Genomic DNA, 20088 nt, shown 5'->3' on the forward strand with positions numbered 1-20088 from the left:
ATGTAGACGGGCCCACACCCAATCGTGGATCAACAGACGGGCTGACACCAAATCGTTGATCAACAGATGGGGCCACAACAAACCGTGGATCAACAGATGAGCCCATACCCAATCGTGGATCACGAGCAGGTGGGCCCATACCTGTATCCAACCTCGGGTCACGGGCAGGTGGGCCCACACCAAATCGTGGATCAACAGATGAGCCCATACTCAATCGTGGATCACGGACAGGTGCACCGATACCCATATCCGATCTCGGGTCACGGGCATGCGGGCCCATATCTAATCTTGGGGTAAGGGCGGACGAGGGTATTTTAGGAAATTCAGGCATGGTTTCTTGGTATGGAAAGGTGGGGACCATGTGATACCGGTCATCCAGAGAAGAAGTTGATCTAGAAAAAGATTCTCTATACGGGCTAGAAACAAACCGACTTCCATCTGAGTCAGCAGCAGGGTAATTAGTCAAACTTAATCTAGGATCGTAAGTCAAAGAGTTGACTCGGAGTGTCGTTCCTTCATATTCATAATCAGTTGGTAATCTGAAAAGCGCAGCAGAGCTAAAAGGAACCGGGAATTTTTCACCACCTCTATAAATTAGTAACCGAAAGCCCGTTTTCTGATAATGAAAATTTATCAAGGTTCTGTTTTAATGATAGTTTTGCCTGTTGAAGTGCCTCGAGAACCGAACCTAACGTATCGGGAACTTTTTCAGTTTCAACATCGGGTTCACATGATTTACCTTTAGAAGATAACGCCTGTGAATGGCTCAGATTTGAATCTGGTGGTTGACTTTTACTTTCTAATGGCTCATTTTTGGTAGTGTGACTCGGCGACGGTTCAGGGTCGGTTTTGGGGTTTTCACCTAAGGTGGGATCAACTTCACCGTGGTCAACTGGTTGACTTTCAGAAGTAAGTTTGTCCGTAGCGCCAGGTGGCATTGAAGATGAAGCTTTAGTTTCTTCTATTTCTTCAGTAACATCAGAATGGATCCCATGGTCATACAAATTTTCCTGAAAATATTCATAAGTAAACGGGTCAAAATTGCCACATAAGCATGAGTAAGAAAAGAGAGAGCATACATGTATTGACCCGTTAATTTCTCTAAATTTATCTTCCCATTCTTTTTGCACTTTTTCCTCTTCTTCGTATTGTGCTATGAATTGAGCTTGATGTTTTAACGCTCGTTCCATTTCACCTTTGGTTCCATTATTTTGCACAACATGTCCGTTACACATGTTAGATTTTTCTAGTAAAGTCTCGGTTGCAACATCAGCAGAATTTTGAATGCCTTCTGAACTTGTTTGACCTCCGTTTTCATGATGATCATTAGTATCATCATTGTTTTGTGACGCATCATCTCCTGACCTGATCATTATCAAGGTTTTCAAAAGTTCAAACACGAACATGAACGCTAAATCAAGTAGAGATATAGGCTTGTAAACGAACCAAATAAACACAAATGGTGTATGTTCGTGTTCTTTTGTTTAACCTTAAGTGAAAAAAACAATCGAACACAAACAATGAAACGAACGGGGTTTTCTTGTTTGTGTTCGTTCGTTAACAATATAAACGAACAAATATAACTGAACATAACTGAGCAAAAACAAGTTAAAAGTAATTTGAAGAACAGTGTATTGGCCCTAAAAGGTTGTTAAAAGTAGGCAAGTAGTGTGTGCCAATAAAATTTAAAACAACTATATCAACGAACATAATCGAATTTAACCAATCAAATGTAAACGAAAGTTTGTGAACAGATTTTTTTGTTCATGTTAGTTCGTTTATTAAATGAACGAACTCCCTGCCGAACCGTTCACTGAGCGTTTGGTTCGTTTACAGGCCTACAGACAAAAAACAAAAACTGACCTATGTTCTCTGTGTCTGATCTGGCGACAAGATTTGCCAACACGTCTCGGTGAAGAACTGGTTGATGTGAAACTGTTACGCCTTCTTCTAGAAGCATCCATGTACTTTTTATTGAGAAAACGAGAAGATGTGTTTTTACTGTTTTTCCATGATAAACTTTTACCATTTACTGAAGAAGACTCAACTTCAGGACCTGAAAACACTTCGGTTTCGACACGTTTATCATCCATGAAATCACTCGACATTTCTTCCTCATTGGAGCTTGAAACGTTTGGTTCTGAGATATCAGTTTTGCCATGATTTTCTAAAATTGCAAGAACGTCTGCTGCTGCTCTCTCTGCCTTCTTTCTTTGCAGGGTCACAAATTTCAGTTGCTTTTCCAACTCCGTTACCTTTGTAAGTTCAAAAATGTGTAATTAATAATAAGTTTAAATTTTATCTTATTGACATAGCAGTTGAAATGACAAGTCAAAACGGGTTAGGAATGGGTCAAAACTGGCTGGGTTTACCCATAAACACTTTTGACCAATTTTTAAAAACCTTTTACATATCATTAATGTGTTAATTATGATTTTATTACAAGAATAATCGAACTTCTTAATTAAAGTGATGTAGAAGGTTTTTGTTCCATATAGACGTTGAACTTCGTGCATTTATGTTCATGAACACTTGTTTATGTTCATTTTTGTTTGTTAGTTTACGTTTTAAGTTTTTTCTTTGCATTCATTAATATATTCATTTAATATTTTTAGGCCCATGACCATTTAGTATAGTTTGAATAAACTTTTAGGTCGAACACATTGTTCGCGTTTACTTATATTTGGCTTTAGCTCCGTCGTATTTGTTTATCTATGTTGTTCGTTTCATGAACTGTTTGTTTATACTTTAATGAGTGAACATAAATGAGCACAAAGACGTCCATTATATTAACAAACGAACACTAACAAGAAAACCCCGCTCGTTTGATTGTTCGTTTTCGATTGTTTATTAGGTTAAAGTTAAATGACCAAACATAAACACGTTCCGTTTGTGTTCTTTCGGTTCGTATACAGACCTACTTTTAAGTAAGGCTTTGCTTGTCCCGTTTGAAATACTCACTACCCAAATTCGACCCATTTATAAGTAAATGAAATGAAAACGCCACCTTTACACAGCAGTAAAGATTATTTGAGAAGATAAGTGGAAAAAAGGTATAAGAAATAAATTGTAATTCTATGTGTTTGAGTGCATGCATGTTTCCCAACATTATACTAAAGAAAAAAATAATAATAAAAAATATAATAATAATAATAACTAACCCTTTTTGCCAGCTCATTAGCTCGCTGCTTTGCTGTCTTTGAGACAGATCTTTCGGCCAGCAATCGTGCCCGAAGATAGTCGATTGTCTTGTCAGTTGAGCCTTCCATGATATTCTATTGTTCCTGCAGATAAATATAATTGAAGCAAATATATTAGAATAGCATATTAAGAACTGTATATCATAAATGCATAATTGAAAAAACAGAAGTTAGTTGATGATCATTAATGACCAATAACACTATAGCATGTCAACTTCAAATATTTATAGCACAACTATGATTCCATGAAAGGAGGTTTGACTTGACTTTATTAGTCAGCAAGACTACTTTTCCAATTCTAATTTCTAAATCTGACAAGAATTTAATTTCAAGAAAGAACTGTTATACATATAGTTGGCATTGAATATACACAAGTGAAATGCGTTGACTTATATGTTCCACATATTATCTGAATATCAAGCAGAATATAAAATACTTTATGCAAATAAAACAATAGTAAAGATGGAAAACAGAAGTACATGCTTTACGATTCAAATGAGCTATGTAACTAAATAAAGGTCTCGAGTAAGCATTTTTAGGAGAATTTCCAACACACAAAATACATGCAGATGCTACTTGTAAAATGTAGAGGTGATCATTAATCATTTCGACCCATTTACCATAAAACGTGTCGTTTTTGGGTTGTTTTATCTCCAACATGTCAAACACTAAACATTTAAAATTTAGCTAAAAGTAAATGAGTCAAACAAAGTCACAAGGGTATTCAAGTGCTTACAACCTTCGCTTTCCAAAAAAGATAGATTATTATTAATTGACAATGGTATGGTATATATTTGTATTTTACATTTTACTACTTTATAGAATTATAAGTGGTGGTGGGTCATCCAACTGACCAGACCTACTATAACCAGTACTAGAAATCAACAGTTTTGACCGGTTACCCAACCCACCCATCTTGCCACCTGTAGTAGTTTACAGATATATCTTGGAGCAAAGGGAATATTACAAAATTCATTGATTTGAATGTTTACACGAAAAAAGAGTTACATTACATGAGAAATCCATATTTGTAAAAACTAAAAACCTTGAAAGTCGGCCTATCTTTTAATAAAGACTCAAAAATCTCCCCAATTGGAAGCCAGAAATATATGATAGGTGACCCACATACCTACTTCCACTTTTCCCTTTCAATTTTTGAAGGTAATCAAACTGCTTTTCAACAGTGACATTAGTATAAATACATCTACTTGTTGAAGAATAATCCACCACAAGTACAAAAACATAGCCAAATGCAAAAAAGAAGTCATGCTAATTTTAAATTTTGAACTAGGTTTCAAATATGAATCTTAAAAAGGGTTAGCGGTCACAAGTCACAACTTCTCTCACCATCAAGGCTTGAGGGCGAACTTATTAGGCATTTAGACCAGAATACCAGATGATTAACCATCATTCATAATCTTTTTTATACATACCACATCACCACTAATTATGTATTGGTGATCAGGCAATCATTCAGACCTTACAAAACACTTTCGAGGATGTGTTGTAATGCTACCAATCCTTCATGTCCATTGCAAACAAAGAATCACAATTCACAACACAGCTATCAAATTTAATTTAAGCCTATGTCTGCATGCAATATCCACCAAATGTAACCGGTATCAATTTACATCACTTCTCATTTGCTTATCCATTATCCTTTAACACGCAATGATCAATACTACTTCAAACTAAATGCTTTCAGATGATAATCAATCAAACACGAACTAACTAAATCATCCTCTCTCGAACACATCGACTCTCAGAAACACACAAAACACAATCATAACAGATTCAATAACAGTCAGAAAATTTATCACACAGAACCCAATCTGCGCGTACAAAACTAGGCATCATTTTCTGAAACCCTAACTACTACAATCAAAACACGAGATCAAATAAAACCTCAAAAATCGAGTTAACAAATTAAGAGGCAAAAAAGTGTGCACATGATAAATAAATCGTTTAAAAAACCCTAGGTACCACAATCGAAACACGAGATCAACTAAAACCTAAAAATTGGCGAAATCGAAATGATCTAATTAACAAACCAGATCAATTTAGAAGCAATAAGTGCGGAAATGAAGAATAAATCGATTAATTAACCTCTCAAGAGTGGATTACCATTGAGATTAGGAACCTAGGTGCTACAATGAACACAACAGACCAACTAAAACCTAAAAATTGGCGAAATCGAAGTGATCGAGTTAACAATTAGCGCAGAAATGATAAAGCGATTAATAAACTATAGGTACTCCAATTGAAACACGATGTTAAAACCTAAAAAACGGCGAAATCGAAGTGATCGATTTAACAAAACGGATCAATCAATCAGCAAATAAGTAAGGAAATGAAGAATAATTCCATTAATTTACCTCTTTAGAGTAAGCTACCATTGAGATTAGGAACCCTAACTAAAACCTCAAAATCGGTGAAATCAAAGTGATCAAGTTAACAAAACAGATCAACTGAGAAGCAAATAAGTGCGGAAATGAAGAACTAATCAATTACCAAATATTCAAATCTAATTATAAGCCTACATCTGGATATAATATCCATCAAATCTTAACCAGTATCAACTTACAGCACTTCTCATTTCTTATTCATTATCCTTCAATGATCAATTCCTTACAGTAATCAATACTACTTTGAACTAAATGCTTTCAGATCATGATCAACCAACGCAAACTAGCTAAAATATCCTCTCGAACTCATCGCCTCATAAAAACACAAAATCCGAAAATTTATCAAACGGATGTCGATCTAAGCGTTCAAAACTAGGCATCGTTTTCCGAACCCTAACTACTACAATCAAAACACGAAGTTCAAAACGGTAGAAACAATTTCCCCTATCAACAAAACCATCCGGCTAGCAGCAATGCGTGTGCTAACTATCAAAACCATTACAAGATATACAAAAAACATAAAAAGCCAACTTTGTGGCAGCAAAGTTCTCAAGTATACCAATTAGATAATAAATAAAAAGTTATTATACTATGTCGACACTTAGAGCTCTCGTAAATAAAGGCGGACAAACCTTGGTACAGATTTCATTGTTCTGGAGCAAATATGCCGATATGAGGTTTGCTTTTGCTGACGGATGGATTGATGGCCTCTCTCGCACACACACACCGTATATGTATTTATAATGAGTGTAAGCAATGGCCTCCATCATTCTGTACGCACACACCATGGGATGACACGACTTAAGATTCGTAGACGTGCTTATTTTTTTTTTCATCATTTTCTGTTTTTAATCATGTGTCTTTTTGAAATTTTCATTTCGTAGACATAGATAGTGGTGCAACCTTTTATTGGCACAGGCAATATTACAGAACATTAGTAATGGTGTTGTGTATTGTTTGGCATTTGGTACGATATGCTCATTGTGGATTTATACTTTCATTTCATGGATTTATACCTTCGCATCGTGTATTCATGCATTCATTTCTTTAACAACAAAATTTATCACTTAGTAAATACATCTATAGCTTTCCAACATTAAGATATGCATTTATTAGTACATCAGAGTTTGTCGAAAGCGTAGCAGATAAAATATTAAGAACCATAATACCAAATAGACCCTTACACGAAAACTCAAACTTCAAATGAATACTGTTAATTTAAAAGCTTAAATTTAAACCGATTAACAACTAGTCTTAGAGTTAACCTCATCATAACCCCTCACTAAGGGTTAACCATTATAAACTATTAATCAGGAGTGATTGAGCAATAACATAATCGTTACCAAAAATCAATGAAAACAAAATGAAATTAACCAAAAACCGAATTAAACAAAAAACTGGTGTCACTTTTTTTATGTACCATCGGCTAACCAAAGTTAACCGAACCATTGATATTTTATATATTTCTAACTTTTATCTCTTCGTTTCATGGATTATATTAGCGATGAAGCGGGCCCCTGATCCGAATTTCCCAAAAACTTGGTATCAGGGTATCGAAAATGGTTGGCTCGATAGCCGGTACCATATGCTCATCCATACTTTATACTTCCATTTCATTGATTGATACTTTCATTTCATGTAATCATGCCTTCATTTCATTCCTGTCACTGGTATATGGAATGAACATGGTTGCAGAGGCACGTTAAAAGACCAAAATGGCCATCATGTGTTAGTCACATGCATGCACTTAATGGAGGATTTCAAGATCATTAGTCATAATGACAAAAAGCGCATTAAGTCGCATTTTAAAGAACATCAATTGAAAGTAATGCAAGGCTAATATCAATGGCCGCAATAACATTTATTAAATTCTTTCTCTACACACACTTCATACACCACAACCAAAACGATCAGAGATCCGAGTTGGATTCCGCACTCCTGATACACAGACTGATCCGAACAACATATTTCCATATCCATTTCGAGTGCCTACAAATTAACTTTTTAAATCACCCGAATCCATAAAACCAGCTACGTTTAGATGACAAAATTCGTAATTCTTTGGCTTCGGTTTCTGTTTCGGTTTCACTATTACTATACAATACAATAAAGAAGTTTGGTGTCGCAAAGTCTCGAATGGGTCACTTTGCGGCCTCTCATTGGTCCTTTTTGGTTTGTTTTAGTTTTGATTCGTAACAAACGTAACGAGAATCAGTCGAATGTCAATTTGTTTTTTGTTTTGTTTTAATTCCGGTACCGTAACGAACGTGACGGAAACCAACCGAATTCGAGTAGACTCAACACGTACTGTTTAGTTTCAGTACCGTAACAAACGTAACGAAAACCGACATAATGTTGATATGTCGATCTTGTTTTGTTTTTTGTTTTAGTTCAGGAACTGCAATGAACATGATAGAACCAACCGAATTTGCGTAGACTCACCGTCTCAATATCCGAGATCGACAACGGTCTGGTTTTACCAACGCCCGAGTTTTACCGGCTGACTGACCCTATTGGTCCACCTCAAATTTTATTAATTTGTTTTTATTTTGGTTCTAATTCCGGTACAATAACACATATTCACATCCACATCGAATTACCGCCTCAACTTGCTACCGACAACTATTAGGTTTTACCCGGGTATTATCTCATGTGAGTTCAGTCCCCGCGCCGGAAAAAACACTAGTCATTTAATTAAGTATAAAGCTTCGATCCGTGACCAATTTCGCACCTCCAATTACACACAACAATGCATTACTGGGTTCGAGCTTCACCTTCCGATTTCACTGGACCTATTCCTCAACCTCGAAGGTATAATAATAATAACCTAACCGTTTCCTGTCTCAATTAAACTAAATCCGGTTAACGATTCGTGCAATTAACATCACAATTGCAGCGGTCACACGGCGGTCAACGTCGGAAAGTCAAAGATCGTCGTGTTTGGTGGACTCGTTGATAAGAAGTTTCTCAATGACGTGTCTGTATATGATATCGGTAATCAGTTTATTCGATTATTATTGATGCTATTATTAGTTGTGAGTTGTGACTGTTATTATGCTGATTATCAATCTGTTACTGTAAGTAGGAAGCATTATTATTGATATTATTATTAGTTATTATCAGTTAACCTAGCTTTGAGATGATATCGGTTTATTAGGTTTTAGTTTTTGAGTTTTGATTGTTATTATGATGATTATTAGCTATTAATCTGTTACCGGAAGTAGGAAGCAATATTGATCTTATTATTAGTTATTATCAGTTAACAGTTGTTATCAGTTAACCTAGTTTTGAGATGATATCAGTTTGTTAGGTTTCAGCTTATGCTGATTATCAATTTGTTAGTGTAAGTAGGAAGTAGTCTGTGTGTATTGGTGCTAGATCCACAACAAACAGTTACAACTGATAACCTAATATCTCAGTGACATCTCTGTATATGACATCGGTATCAGTTTGCTTGATTATTATTGGTGTTATTATTAGTTATTGTCAGTTAACCTGATTTTGAGATGTTATGGGCTTATTAGGTTTTAGTTTTTGTGTTTGTGTTTGTGTTTATGATGATTTTTAATTTGTTAGTGTAAGTAGGAAGCATTAATGATCTTATTATCATTTATTATCAGTGAACCTAGTTTTGAGATGATATTAGTTTATTAGGTTTTATATTTTTGAGTTTGTGATTGAAATTATGCTGATTATCGATTTGTTACTGTAAGTAGGAAATAGTCTGTATGTATTGCTGTTAGATGCACAACAAACAGTTAAAAGCTGCTACAGTTAACCTAGTTTTGAAATGAAGTCGGTTTATTAGGTTTTATATTATTGAGTTTGTGATTGTTATTATGCTGATTATCGATTTGTTAGTGTAAGTAGGAAGTAGTCTGTGTGTATTGCTATTAAATCCACAACAAACAGGTTAAAACTGTGATCAGTTAACCTAACTTTGAGATAATATCAGTCTATTAGGTTTTACCTTTTGAGTTTGTGATCATATTAGTGTAAGTAGGAAGCAGCTTATATGTATTGCTGTTAGATCCTCAACAAACAGGTTAAAACTGTTATCAGTTAACCTAACTTTGAGATAATATCAGTCTATTAGTCTTCAATTCTTGAGTTCGCGATTATTATCATGCTTATTTTGAATATGTTACTGTAAGTAGGAAGTAGGTTGTATGCATTGCTGTTAGATCCACAACAAACACTTTAAACTGTTATCAGTTAACCTAACTTTGAGATGATATCAGCTTATTAGTTTTTAGTTTTCGAGTTCACAATATTATGATGCTGATTTTTAATTTGTTACTGTAAGTAGGAAGTAGTCTGTATGTATTACTGACTTACTGTTAGATCCACAACAAAAAGTTACAACTGTGAAACAAATCGAGTAATTGACTCATTAATATTGCTTAAATTCTGATGTTTATTGTTAATACCTGCCAAAATATAGCTAAGGGGGTCAATTAGCATGAGGCTGTCCAAAAAGCTTGAAGCAACCGAGCCGAATCTCGAAGTTCGCGGGAAAAACTTGCCTGAATGGGCTCAGATTGAAACCAAGCTGAGCAGAGTTCAAGCTAAGGGTGGCTTGCTCGTTAGCTCGGCTTGGTTTGGCTAGAATTATTTTACTTTTATTTTATTTTTTATATATTAATATTTATTATATATTATGAACTTATTTTTCAATCAGTTGAACTTTATTTGAAGTTGTTATGTTTTATGTGGAACTTACATTGTATTTGGTTGAACTTAGTTTTCCAACACATTGCTCTTGTAAGTTGTAACATTTCTATTTGTTTTATGTTGAACTTGCTGTTGTAATGGGCTTGTTCGGAATTTCGGATGTGCTTTAATGTTTATTAAATTTCCTTTTTCAAAACTGAGCCAAACCGAGCCGAGCTCAAGCTCAATTTTTCAGCTCAGTTTTATAACTGAACTGAGCCGAGCTGAACTAGCTCCGTTTAAATTCGAGTCGAGTCTGAGCTTACCCTGGCTCGGCTCGTGAATAGCCCTAATTAGCATGTTGATATTTTATTATCCATTACATAATGCCTTAATTTTGGTTTTGAAGTTACAAGTTTGCTATTAATGTGCCTTTATATGCTGCTATGATGCTTTCCATTAGTGAGATCTCTTTGGTGAAGCTAACTCACTATTACTACTCTTATCGTAATATTAGAGCATAAATAGTCACATATTATTCTAAAAATTACTGTTGTGTGTACTGTGTAGAATTGAGTTACAAAATTCATCAAATCATAGTGATTCCTGTTACAAATTTATTATTCATAAACTTTGTAGATAATAAGTTATGGTTTCAACCTGAATGCACCGGTAGTGGTTCAGAAGGGCAAACGGCTCCCAGCCCTCGAGCATTTCATATTGCCATTGCAATCGACTGTCATATGTTTGTTTTTGGTGGGAGACTTGGTACCAAAAGGTTGTTTATTTTCAAACTTTAATTAATAGTTTCTTTTAGATATTTACAAAATGAAAAAAAAAGACACTCATAAAAGATACTCAACCTGCAGGTTGGGAGACTTTTGGGTCCTGGATACTGGTGAAGACCTTCAACTATAAAACCTTTTACTCAATAACTACAATTTTTAAATCTATTGATGAGTATTTTGTTGGCATGTGTTTATATTTTTAGATATATGGCAATGGTCTGAGCTTACAAGTTTTGGTGATTTGCCTTCACCAAGAGATTTTGCAGCTGCTTCAGCTATTGGGAATCAAAAAATAGTAATGTCAGAACTGTTTCACATTATTTTCTTTAATATCTTCTTTGGTTTATGCTATATGATAAGATAAATGAAATTCAAATGGTTAACTATAGGTATGGCGGATGGGATGGTAAAAAGTGGTTGTCTGATGTATTTGTCTTGGATACAAGTAAAGACTTTGCCTTTGAAATGTTATCATTTTTCTTGTAGTTACGTGTTATTAATGTGATTCTTATATATTCATATTATTTTTGCTTTTAAACAGTGTCATTGGAGTGGACCGAGTTGGTGGTTACAGGAACATTGCCACCACCAAGGTGTGGTCATACAGCCACTATGGTTGAGAAACGGCTGCTTGTATATGGTGGAAGAGGTGAGTTATAATTATTTATGTTGGAAGGGCATAATGCAAAGCTGTCAGCTTCTTTTTGTCTCTAACATGATTTTTTAAAAGCAATATACATTGGTTCTTTTCAACACAAAAGCACAAATAAAAAGAAATATTCCTTTTCTTCTCTCCTTTTTTCATTTCTTTAAACTCAAGAGTGTTCTTGGGATCACACAAGTGAAGTCAAAATCTAAGGTACACCATGTTAAAAGTTTAAAATATGTAATTTAGGCCACAAAGGGGAAATCTGAACTTTAAAAGTCAGATATATCATATAGGTGGATGCATTTATCTCTTTTTTAATATGATATTCATTTATTAGATGATCATGTCAATGTTCACAGGAGGTGGAGGGCCAATCATGGGTGATTTATGGGCGTTGAAGGGTCTCGTCGAAGAAGGTATGCTATTATCATTTTGAAAAGCTGTTACGTTTAATATAAGAAATTGAATAATTGATTGATTAGATTCTGAAGCAAGTTTTATTTACACACACACACATACACATGCACACCTATTAAATTGTAAGCATGAATGCTTAAGCTAACATTTAAGACTCAATTGGCGGTTACACCTATACTCAATTCCGTGCTACAAATTTATGTTATGAGCACAAGGAAATTGATCTGAAAACCAAAGTATTAGTCCATGGTAGGCTCTGTTATCCCCTTCAAGTCAAAGAGAACAAAAATTCAGGTTGATTATTAGTTGTTTATTAGACTAGTTATATATTTATCATATCTAGAAGGTTTCCAAGTGTAACATTATTCTCTATCTATAGAGCCTCTTATGTTACCCTATTATACACACAATTATTATACAATACAGTGGTTTATCTTGGTATCACAGCAAGTTGTTTCTTCTAGGTGGCAACGTCTAAGGGTTAGAAAGGAACTTGGCTCTGACACCAAGATAAACCAGGAATTGTACTGCATAGTGTGTAGTAGATAAAGGCTCTACATATAGAGCATAATATTACACTTGGATACCCGTTAGTATGATAATTATATAACTAGTCTGATGTTCCTCAGCAAGCTAAGGACGGGAATGAACTGTAGGCTGGAGTGTAAAGAGAATTTTTTTATTATGTTTTCTGACGTCTTTTAACTACCTAAAATATTTTCTCACTGAATTTCTTGTGTAAGGAAGACACTGAAGCTCCTGGATGGACCCTATTGAAGCTTCCTGGTCAAGCTCCATCTGCTCGTTGTGGTCATACTGTTACTTCTGGGGGCCACTATGTTAGTCATGCTTTCGTCCTCTAGTCAATGTTTTGGCTGCATATTGACACACACACATGTTCATTTTCTAATTTTGTTAATATGGTACTAATAAATTGTATACTTTTCAGCTTCTCATGTTTGGTGGCCATGGAACGAGTGGTTGGCTGAGTCGCTATGACGTTTATTTTAATGATTGTGTTGTTTTAGACAGGGGTGAGTGTTTCACTTTAGATTCTTTGCATATTTTCTTTTCAAACTTTATTAACTTGCAAACTCTATTATTTACATTCCTTGTTGTTTTATCTTTTTATTATCAGTGTCTGTGCAGTGGAAACGTCTCGCAACTAACATTGAAGCTCCTCCTGCTCGTGCTTACCACACCATGAAATCTATTGGCTCCCGTTATCTGTTATTTGGTGGCTTTGATGGCAAGGTGACACATGGTGATTTATGGTGGTTAGTTCCAGAAGGTATTGATTCTTTTTATTTGAATCTGATCACATACGTCCAAGTTTTCAAAGATCATTTTAATACGTTATACGGTCGATATATGTAGAGGGGCAATTTCGACCCGTTAATAAGTAAACGGGTCAAACCGAGGTTATTTTCCATCTCCAACGGGCCAAATGGATTGAATGTTAACTTCAATGTTTTATAATTCATAAAAATTTAAACCTCAATAAACATTTTGTTCAAATCACCCGTTTTGACCCTGCTATCCTATGTGAAAGCGCTTAAGATGGGTTTCATTCTAACTTTTAGATGATCCGATTACAAAACGATTGTCTGCAACTTCATCAGAAGCAGTTAATGAAAGAAATAATTTATCTATGCCAGGTGGCTTCAGATCCAAAACAAAGGTATTATTATATTGGTCACCCTTCAATTTTTTGATCAGTTTGACCTGTTAGAGATAAAAGATCTCATGAAAGTTTCTCTTTTTATTGTACTTTCAGGAAAACCAGATGGACGGTTCAGCGATCTCAGAGCTGCAAAAAAGATTAAATATTGCGGTTTCATTTACTAATGATAGTCGTCAAACTATTCATGAATATGAAGATAAAGAGTTTCTTGAACTAGCATCAAGGATCATTGGAAATACAACATTTACTAACAAAGAGGTCAAACACGTTTACCAGTCAATACACACATGCCAAAACTATGTCATGCAACTAAAATGTGCTATTATTATAATGCAGGCAGCTCATACACTTCGTGAGCATTGGCGAAGTTCTACCCCGAAATCATTACGTTTGAAGGAGCTCTCGGTATTACTGCGTGACTACCAACGCCTGATATCTCGCCATCACTTGTAAGTAAAATGGGTGGGTCAGAAGACGGGTTGGTTTGTTCACCAAAAGCACATTATGTCAAAAAACAATTCTTAGGGTTACAAAGATAATATTATCTGAATGAATAATATGATTTCTTTGCTAAATGATGTAGGAAGTATTATGCATTCAAAATTCTAAAGCAATCTTTGTGCTGTTTGTTGGTCTGTTGTAACCGAACCGAATGAACACCAACCGGAGCATGTTTGTGTTCGTTCGTTTGACTTTAGCGAACAACTGATCGAACACGAACAGTTAAACAAATGAGGTTTTCTTTTTTCTGTTAGTTCGTTAAGAAAATGAACATGTTCATGTTCGTTGGTTAACAGTATAAACGAACATAACTGAACATAGATAAAACGAACATAAGTGAATTAAAACCGATTAAAAAGTAAATGTGAACAGTAATGCGTTCGACCTAAAAAGTTATTAAAACTATATTAAGTTGTAATGGACCTAAAATATATACGAGTATATTGAACTTACATTACATAAACGAGTTTAAATGAATGAACGCTCATGAACATAAATGAAAGAATGAGACATGCATTCATGTTCGTTCGTTTATTAAAATAGATGAACTTTTTGTCAAACGGTTCACAAATAGTTCAGCTCTTTTACAGGCCTAGGTATGTACTTTCTATATATTTTAATATTTAAGTGAATCTTTAATAATGGTAGGGCAAATGTTGGATCTCATTTACAGTCTATCGAATCTGGCTTCGAAAATAAAGATTCATTTCGGCTTTATCATATTACAAATGCTTCTCAGGTAAAACTAATATATAACTATGCTAGGGTAAATGGTACTTGCTGACATCCACCGTGTTACTAGTGAAATCAAATTATGCTAATTCCTTTCTTAATTATTATGGATAATATTGGTTTTCAACTCATCTTATTTCAGCTACGCATGAGTGATATCCCCAGTTTATTGGCCGAGTATAAACAGCTTCCATTGGATTAATGGCGTTTGTAAAAGAATCTTGCGGAAGAAAATGGATTACACGAGGTATGCAAATATATATATATATTTCAAATTACAAGTCAAGTCATTTATGAGAAGAACATGAAATATGTCAACACAAAACACAAAAGGTTTTACATATTATTAAACAAGATAAATGAGGTAAATAGGTCCAGATAAGGTATAATGATTATATAATCACAAATGATGGAGTTAGCAAGAAGGATCTATATGCTTGCTGAGTTCTTCTAGTTTCTTCATCCTTGCATTTTCACTTTCTTTAACCAACTGAAATAATGTAAAATTATAGTGGTTGTGAAATGAATTTGAAATGTAAACAAGAAGTTTATGATGAATTCTCAAATTAAAAATATTGTATTAAGAATTTACTGCATTGTTTATTAAAAAAATTACAAGCCGAAAAGAAAATTGTTACTTTATTTACCTCCAATAAAGTGGCAGTTAGTTGATTCTTTTCATTGTTCTTTTGTTGGAAAGCCTCGAATGTTTCTTTATACTCTTTCTCCTGTTTTCATGTTTTTATTTATATATTTTATTATCGATCAACACTAGGGTTGGCGGGCGAGCGGGCAGAGGATTGTACCTTCTTTTGGCAGCTTTGTACGAGCGATCTCACCTCACGGTTAGCCACATCTATCTTTTTTCTAACCGCTGCTATTTCTTTCCTCATCGGGTCTGTCAAAACTTCAAGCTCCTGAAATATGTTTGTACACAAATATAACAAAATATCTTAAATAAATTCTGTTTCATATTTGTGAGTTAACAACAGTACCGATATCGACTTCATTTTGTGTTACAAGTTGACCCTCTAGTGTGGTGTCTGAAAACCCAATAACGCGTTTAAAAATAAACGTAATCTACGCCTTTTGAGGTCAAACACAGAAACATCTAGTGTGGTGTTTGAAAACCGCTTATTCTTGCAAAATGTTGTGTTTTTTCAGAAGTACGTTTGTTTACAACAAAAAACCGAAGTATGTTTTCTACTTAGTTTTGGTGGGAGGCTTACTTCCCAAACTTGGGCGAGACGTCGGGTTTCTTCTTCAGCTCGGCCTAGTTTCAACTCAACTTTCTCCTTGACCATCATCTTCTTTTTCTCAATCTCTTCTTCTCGCGCCTGAAATGACGCAAACGCGCTTTTTGTAACCTTGTCCTCATCGTGTTCTTCAACCGATGCACCGCTTCCCATTGTTGCTAAGTTCTTCATTTTGGCTTTTGCACCTAAACTTTCTTGTTTAATACTACTATTTGGGTTTCTATGTTTGTTGCATGCCTTTCCTTTTGTATGTGTCCTTTTTGGTTTTGCTTTTGCTTTAAAACTCTCTCATCTTGCTTTTAATGTAAACAAAGGAGAAGCAATACAATTTAAGAAAAAAAAACATTATTTCCGTATGTGGTAAAATGGACGGGTCCGATAGCATTAGCCGTATTTGTGGCAAAATGGACGGGACTGATAGCGCTAATGAAGTTGCAAAATAGACGGGTTGTAGAGTTAGATAGGTTAAGTATATTGGCGCGAAGGATAGATCTTAGCCATTTATATACATTGTGGGTTACTAGTGGTTCTTTATGTCCATTGGCTCGCTTTATCTTAAGCATGCTTTTAAGTTTTACTAGTACAACCTTAGATGTATGTTCGAAAAACGTGTATCAACTTTCTGAAGTAAACGAGTCAAAGTTGCTACTCTCGTTAACAAGTAATAACCTATTACCCATTCAAGATGATCGGTATAAAGTTCTCAAATGCTTGTTTCCGACGTTAGTCAAGTGTGAACTTCGAATTCAAGCATGGTGTTTGTGTTATAACTAGTATTTTGCCACGCATTGAGATGGTAAGTTGACACGAATTCGATAGGTTTCGGTTACGTGTGTTATTGTACTACAACTAAAACAAAAGAAATAATAATCTCGACGTAGACCAATGGGGTGGAGTCGGCCAGTAAAACCCAACCGTTATCGATCCCAAGTGTTGAGACGACTAATCTACGCGAATTCAATCGGTTTTCGTCACGTTCATTATGATACCAGAACTAAAAAAATCAATATTCTGTTGGTTTTCGTTACGTTCGTACGGTACTAGAACTAAAACAAAATGCTGTGAGTTTACACGAATCTAGTCGGCTTTCGTAACGTTTTTTTCGATACCATAACTAAAACAAAACAAAATCAAAATTTTATCGATTTTTGTTACGTACGCTATGGACTTGAACTAAAAGAAACAAAACAAAAATATGAAAAAAATACCACCAATAAGGTGCCGCAAAGTGACTCAACAGGGGACTTTGCGGCACCAAAGTTCAAAATGATTATATAATAATAATAAAGCAACTTTTAAGTCTTCATTAAGTGTCTAAGAACGTAACCATCAGCTACCTATCTATTAAAAGGCTTTTTTTTGGGTCACTATTTTTATTTGCAATCACCTAAAATACATTTGTTACATTATGTCTATATATAAAAAAAAATTCAATATTACTTGTAAATTAATGTGTTGCTTTGCAATCCACCTAATGGACTATTGTGACGGCCCAATAAGATTGGGCACCTCCATCAATATGCAATCACCAAACCAACTGTTGCTTAAAGCACGAGCAAGGTTGTTAACTTCCACTTCATTTAGTTTTCTATTTATTATGCTTCTGGTTTCCTAAAACTGCATACATTTTGCTTGTTGCTACATTTCATATATATTGTCGGAAGTAAATTTTTTTTATGCATGTTTAACAAAAATATTTTAGTTATCTATCAAGCGTGTAACGATGCTTAACGAGTATACAATTTACCTCACATGATGAACGCGAGACGTTAACGTAGGATGTTTGGGATTAATTGGACCTCGACTTTTAAAAATTATTGAAAAGGAATATTTTTATTTTCAAATTTGTTTGGTCATTTCATTTGAGGGTGTGCACAATTCGGTTTGGGTTAAAATCAGACCAAAAACTAAAACTTCGAACCGTTCAGTCTTGATTTTTTTTTTCCGGTTTCTTTTATTTGGTTATGGCATTTGAGTATGAAAATGTTGGGCTGGAAAATATTTTTTGGCCCAAAATAATAAATTTGGTCTAAATTATTTTGTTAATTAATAACTAATTGAGTGTTATACATATGTGCTATGATTTTGAGTTGCTTGCTTATTAAATTTTTGTAAATCACTTAAAACTAAAAAAAATAATTTCGGTTGGGTTTTTATAAAAGCATAAAACCAAACCGTTTGCTTTTCCTGTTCAATTTTTCGATTCCAGATCAATTTCTTGTAATTTCATACACGACCCTATTCCGTTCTTTCGTTTTCTATACCAAATAAAGATGTTTTGTTGAAGGACTGATTTAAATAAGGTCTCCAAAGGCGGCTTCTTTGTTGACAATTTAAACAAGCAACACAAAATATACATAAAAGGATTTAAATGTGTGCCTAACACACACCCTTTTATTGAGATTTGACAATAGAAAAAATGATGACAAAAAAAAAGGTGGTGACAATCATCATTAAAATAAATATCATCAAAAAGCTTGCTTAAAATGATTTTGTCATTGTAAGTCAAGATAATTCTTCTTATCTTGTAAATTCTTCATATTAGATAATTTTGCTAAAAATGGATCTTGATGTTTATTCTTAAAATGTTATCTACTTTGCTTGTATATGCTTATTTAAAAATATAATCTAGTGTGCATCATCAAACATTTAAAGGGACTAAGGGTGGAAATGAGTACAGCACTCGTAAAGTCACTTGAGATCAATTTACTAAAAGATCGAATCGAATCAAGTTTGAGCCTAAACGAGCTTGAGTCTAAAAATAAGTTTCTTTCCTTTATTGAAACTCGGGAACACACATTTTCCTATTTCTTTCCCGTTCCATCCTTTAATGAAACTCGGAAATACAACCAATATTTTCTTTCCTACCTTTTCCTTTCCTTTCTTTCCCTAAATGATACTCAGGATCACAACGTAAATGAAACTTGAGAACACAAATTTTCAACTTTCCATTTTTTGCGATCCAAAAAAAACTTGGGAACACACCTAACTCTATCTTTCCGTCTATTTCTTTTCCTTAAGTGGAACTCAAGAACACAACGTTACAGTTGAAAGAGAAACTATTGAACCATTCTAGTGTTGGATTTGTTGGTGGTAAAGACTTTTGTCTTTTGGAGAGAAGATAAGAGTTCAAATCATAGTACCTTATAAATTGTTCTCTTGGCCTGGTTTAGAATAGAAAGTAGATAGATGTGTGAGTTATTGTTAAAAAAGAGAGAAACTATAAATTTTAACCCTAGGGCGGCTCTGAGGGTGGTGGGGAGGGCAACGACCCAACCCAATACACACACATATATGTTTGTGTGTGAAAAATATGTATTTTTAATATTTAAACTTAATTCACAAATTCATTTAAACCAACTTTTATAAAAAAAAGTTTTCAAAACCCAGACCATAACCCAATAGACCTATTTATAAATTTAATTATTTACTCCAAATAAAAAAAACCATTTTTCGTGTGTGTGTGAAATATATATATATATATATGTGTGTGTGTGAAAAATATGTATTATTCATATTTAAACTTAATTTAAGAATTCATTTAAACCAATTTTTATAAACAAAAATTCAAAACCCAAACCATAGCCCAATAGACCTAGGCTGCCACTTTTACCCGAAACCCAACCCGAAAAAACCCGTATCCGAACCTGAACTAACCCGACCCGAAAAACCCGAACCCGAGAAAAGACTAACCCGAACCTGAACCGAAGTAATTCGGGTTGGTTCTAGGGTTTGATTTATAAGTTTCGGGTCAACCCGAATAAACTTTTAGTTTTGAAATTAAATATATTTTTAGGTATAAT

General features: G+C 34.4%; 3 protein-coding genes across 5 annotated transcripts; 1 reads left to right on the plus strand and 2 right to left on the minus strand.

Moving 5' to 3' along the window:
• Positions 1 to 516: 516 nt before the first annotated feature.
• Positions 517 to 3274, minus strand: LOC143614384 (uncharacterized). The gene is made up of 4 exons (XM_077087838.1): positions 3162 to 3274; positions 1864 to 2255; positions 1080 to 1365; positions 517 to 1010 (listed from the first exon to the last, which is right to left on the minus strand). Exons 1-4 carry the CDS (start codon positions 3267 to 3269, stop codon positions 588 to 590), a joined length of 1209 nt encoding a protein of 402 aa, XP_076943953.1. The 5' UTR covers positions 3270 to 3274; the 3' UTR covers positions 517 to 587.
• Positions 3275 to 8298: 5024 nt separating this feature from the next.
• Positions 8299 to 15292, plus strand: LOC143614389 (protein GLUTELIN PRECURSOR ACCUMULATION 3-like). Of its 3 annotated transcripts, XM_077087841.1 has the most exons (16): positions 8299 to 8416; positions 8502 to 8599; positions 10898 to 11036; positions 11128 to 11156; positions 11250 to 11346; positions 11436 to 11491; positions 11588 to 11695; positions 12055 to 12111; positions 12860 to 12951; positions 13062 to 13146; positions 13251 to 13403; positions 13696 to 13793; positions 13890 to 14054; positions 14133 to 14245; positions 14946 to 15036; positions 15172 to 15292. In XM_077087841.1, exons 1-16 carry the CDS (start codon positions 8355 to 8357, stop codon positions 15229 to 15231), a joined length of 1503 nt encoding a protein of 500 aa, XP_076943956.1. In that variant the 5' UTR covers positions 8299 to 8354; the 3' UTR covers positions 15232 to 15292. The 3 variants fall into 3 exon arrangements, with proteins under 3 accessions (XP_076943956.1, XP_076943955.1, XP_076943957.1); XM_077087840.1 differs by having other exon boundaries at positions 13890 to 14245; XM_077087842.1 differs by lacking the exons at positions 10898 to 11036; positions 11128 to 11156 and having other exon boundaries at positions 13890 to 14245.
• Positions 15293 to 15345: 53 nt separating this feature from the next.
• LOC143614391 (uncharacterized) lies at positions 15346 to 16521 on the minus strand. Its single transcript, XM_077087843.1, has 4 exons — positions 16259 to 16521; positions 15836 to 15946; positions 15677 to 15757; positions 15346 to 15519 (listed from the first exon to the last, which is right to left on the minus strand). Exons 1-4 carry the CDS (start codon positions 16454 to 16456, stop codon positions 15445 to 15447), a joined length of 465 nt encoding a protein of 154 aa, XP_076943958.1. The 5' UTR covers positions 16457 to 16521; the 3' UTR covers positions 15346 to 15444.
• Positions 16522 to 20088: the final 3567 nt, after the last annotated feature.

The sequence above is a fragment of the Bidens hawaiensis genome, unplaced genomic scaffold, assembly GCF_021521415.1.
Source record: "Bidens hawaiensis isolate Kalapana, Puna unplaced genomic scaffold, B.hawaiensis_p1.1 tig00039978_1, whole genome shotgun sequence".
Taxonomy (NCBI): Eukaryota; Viridiplantae; Streptophyta; class Magnoliopsida; order Asterales; family Asteraceae; genus Bidens; species Bidens hawaiensis.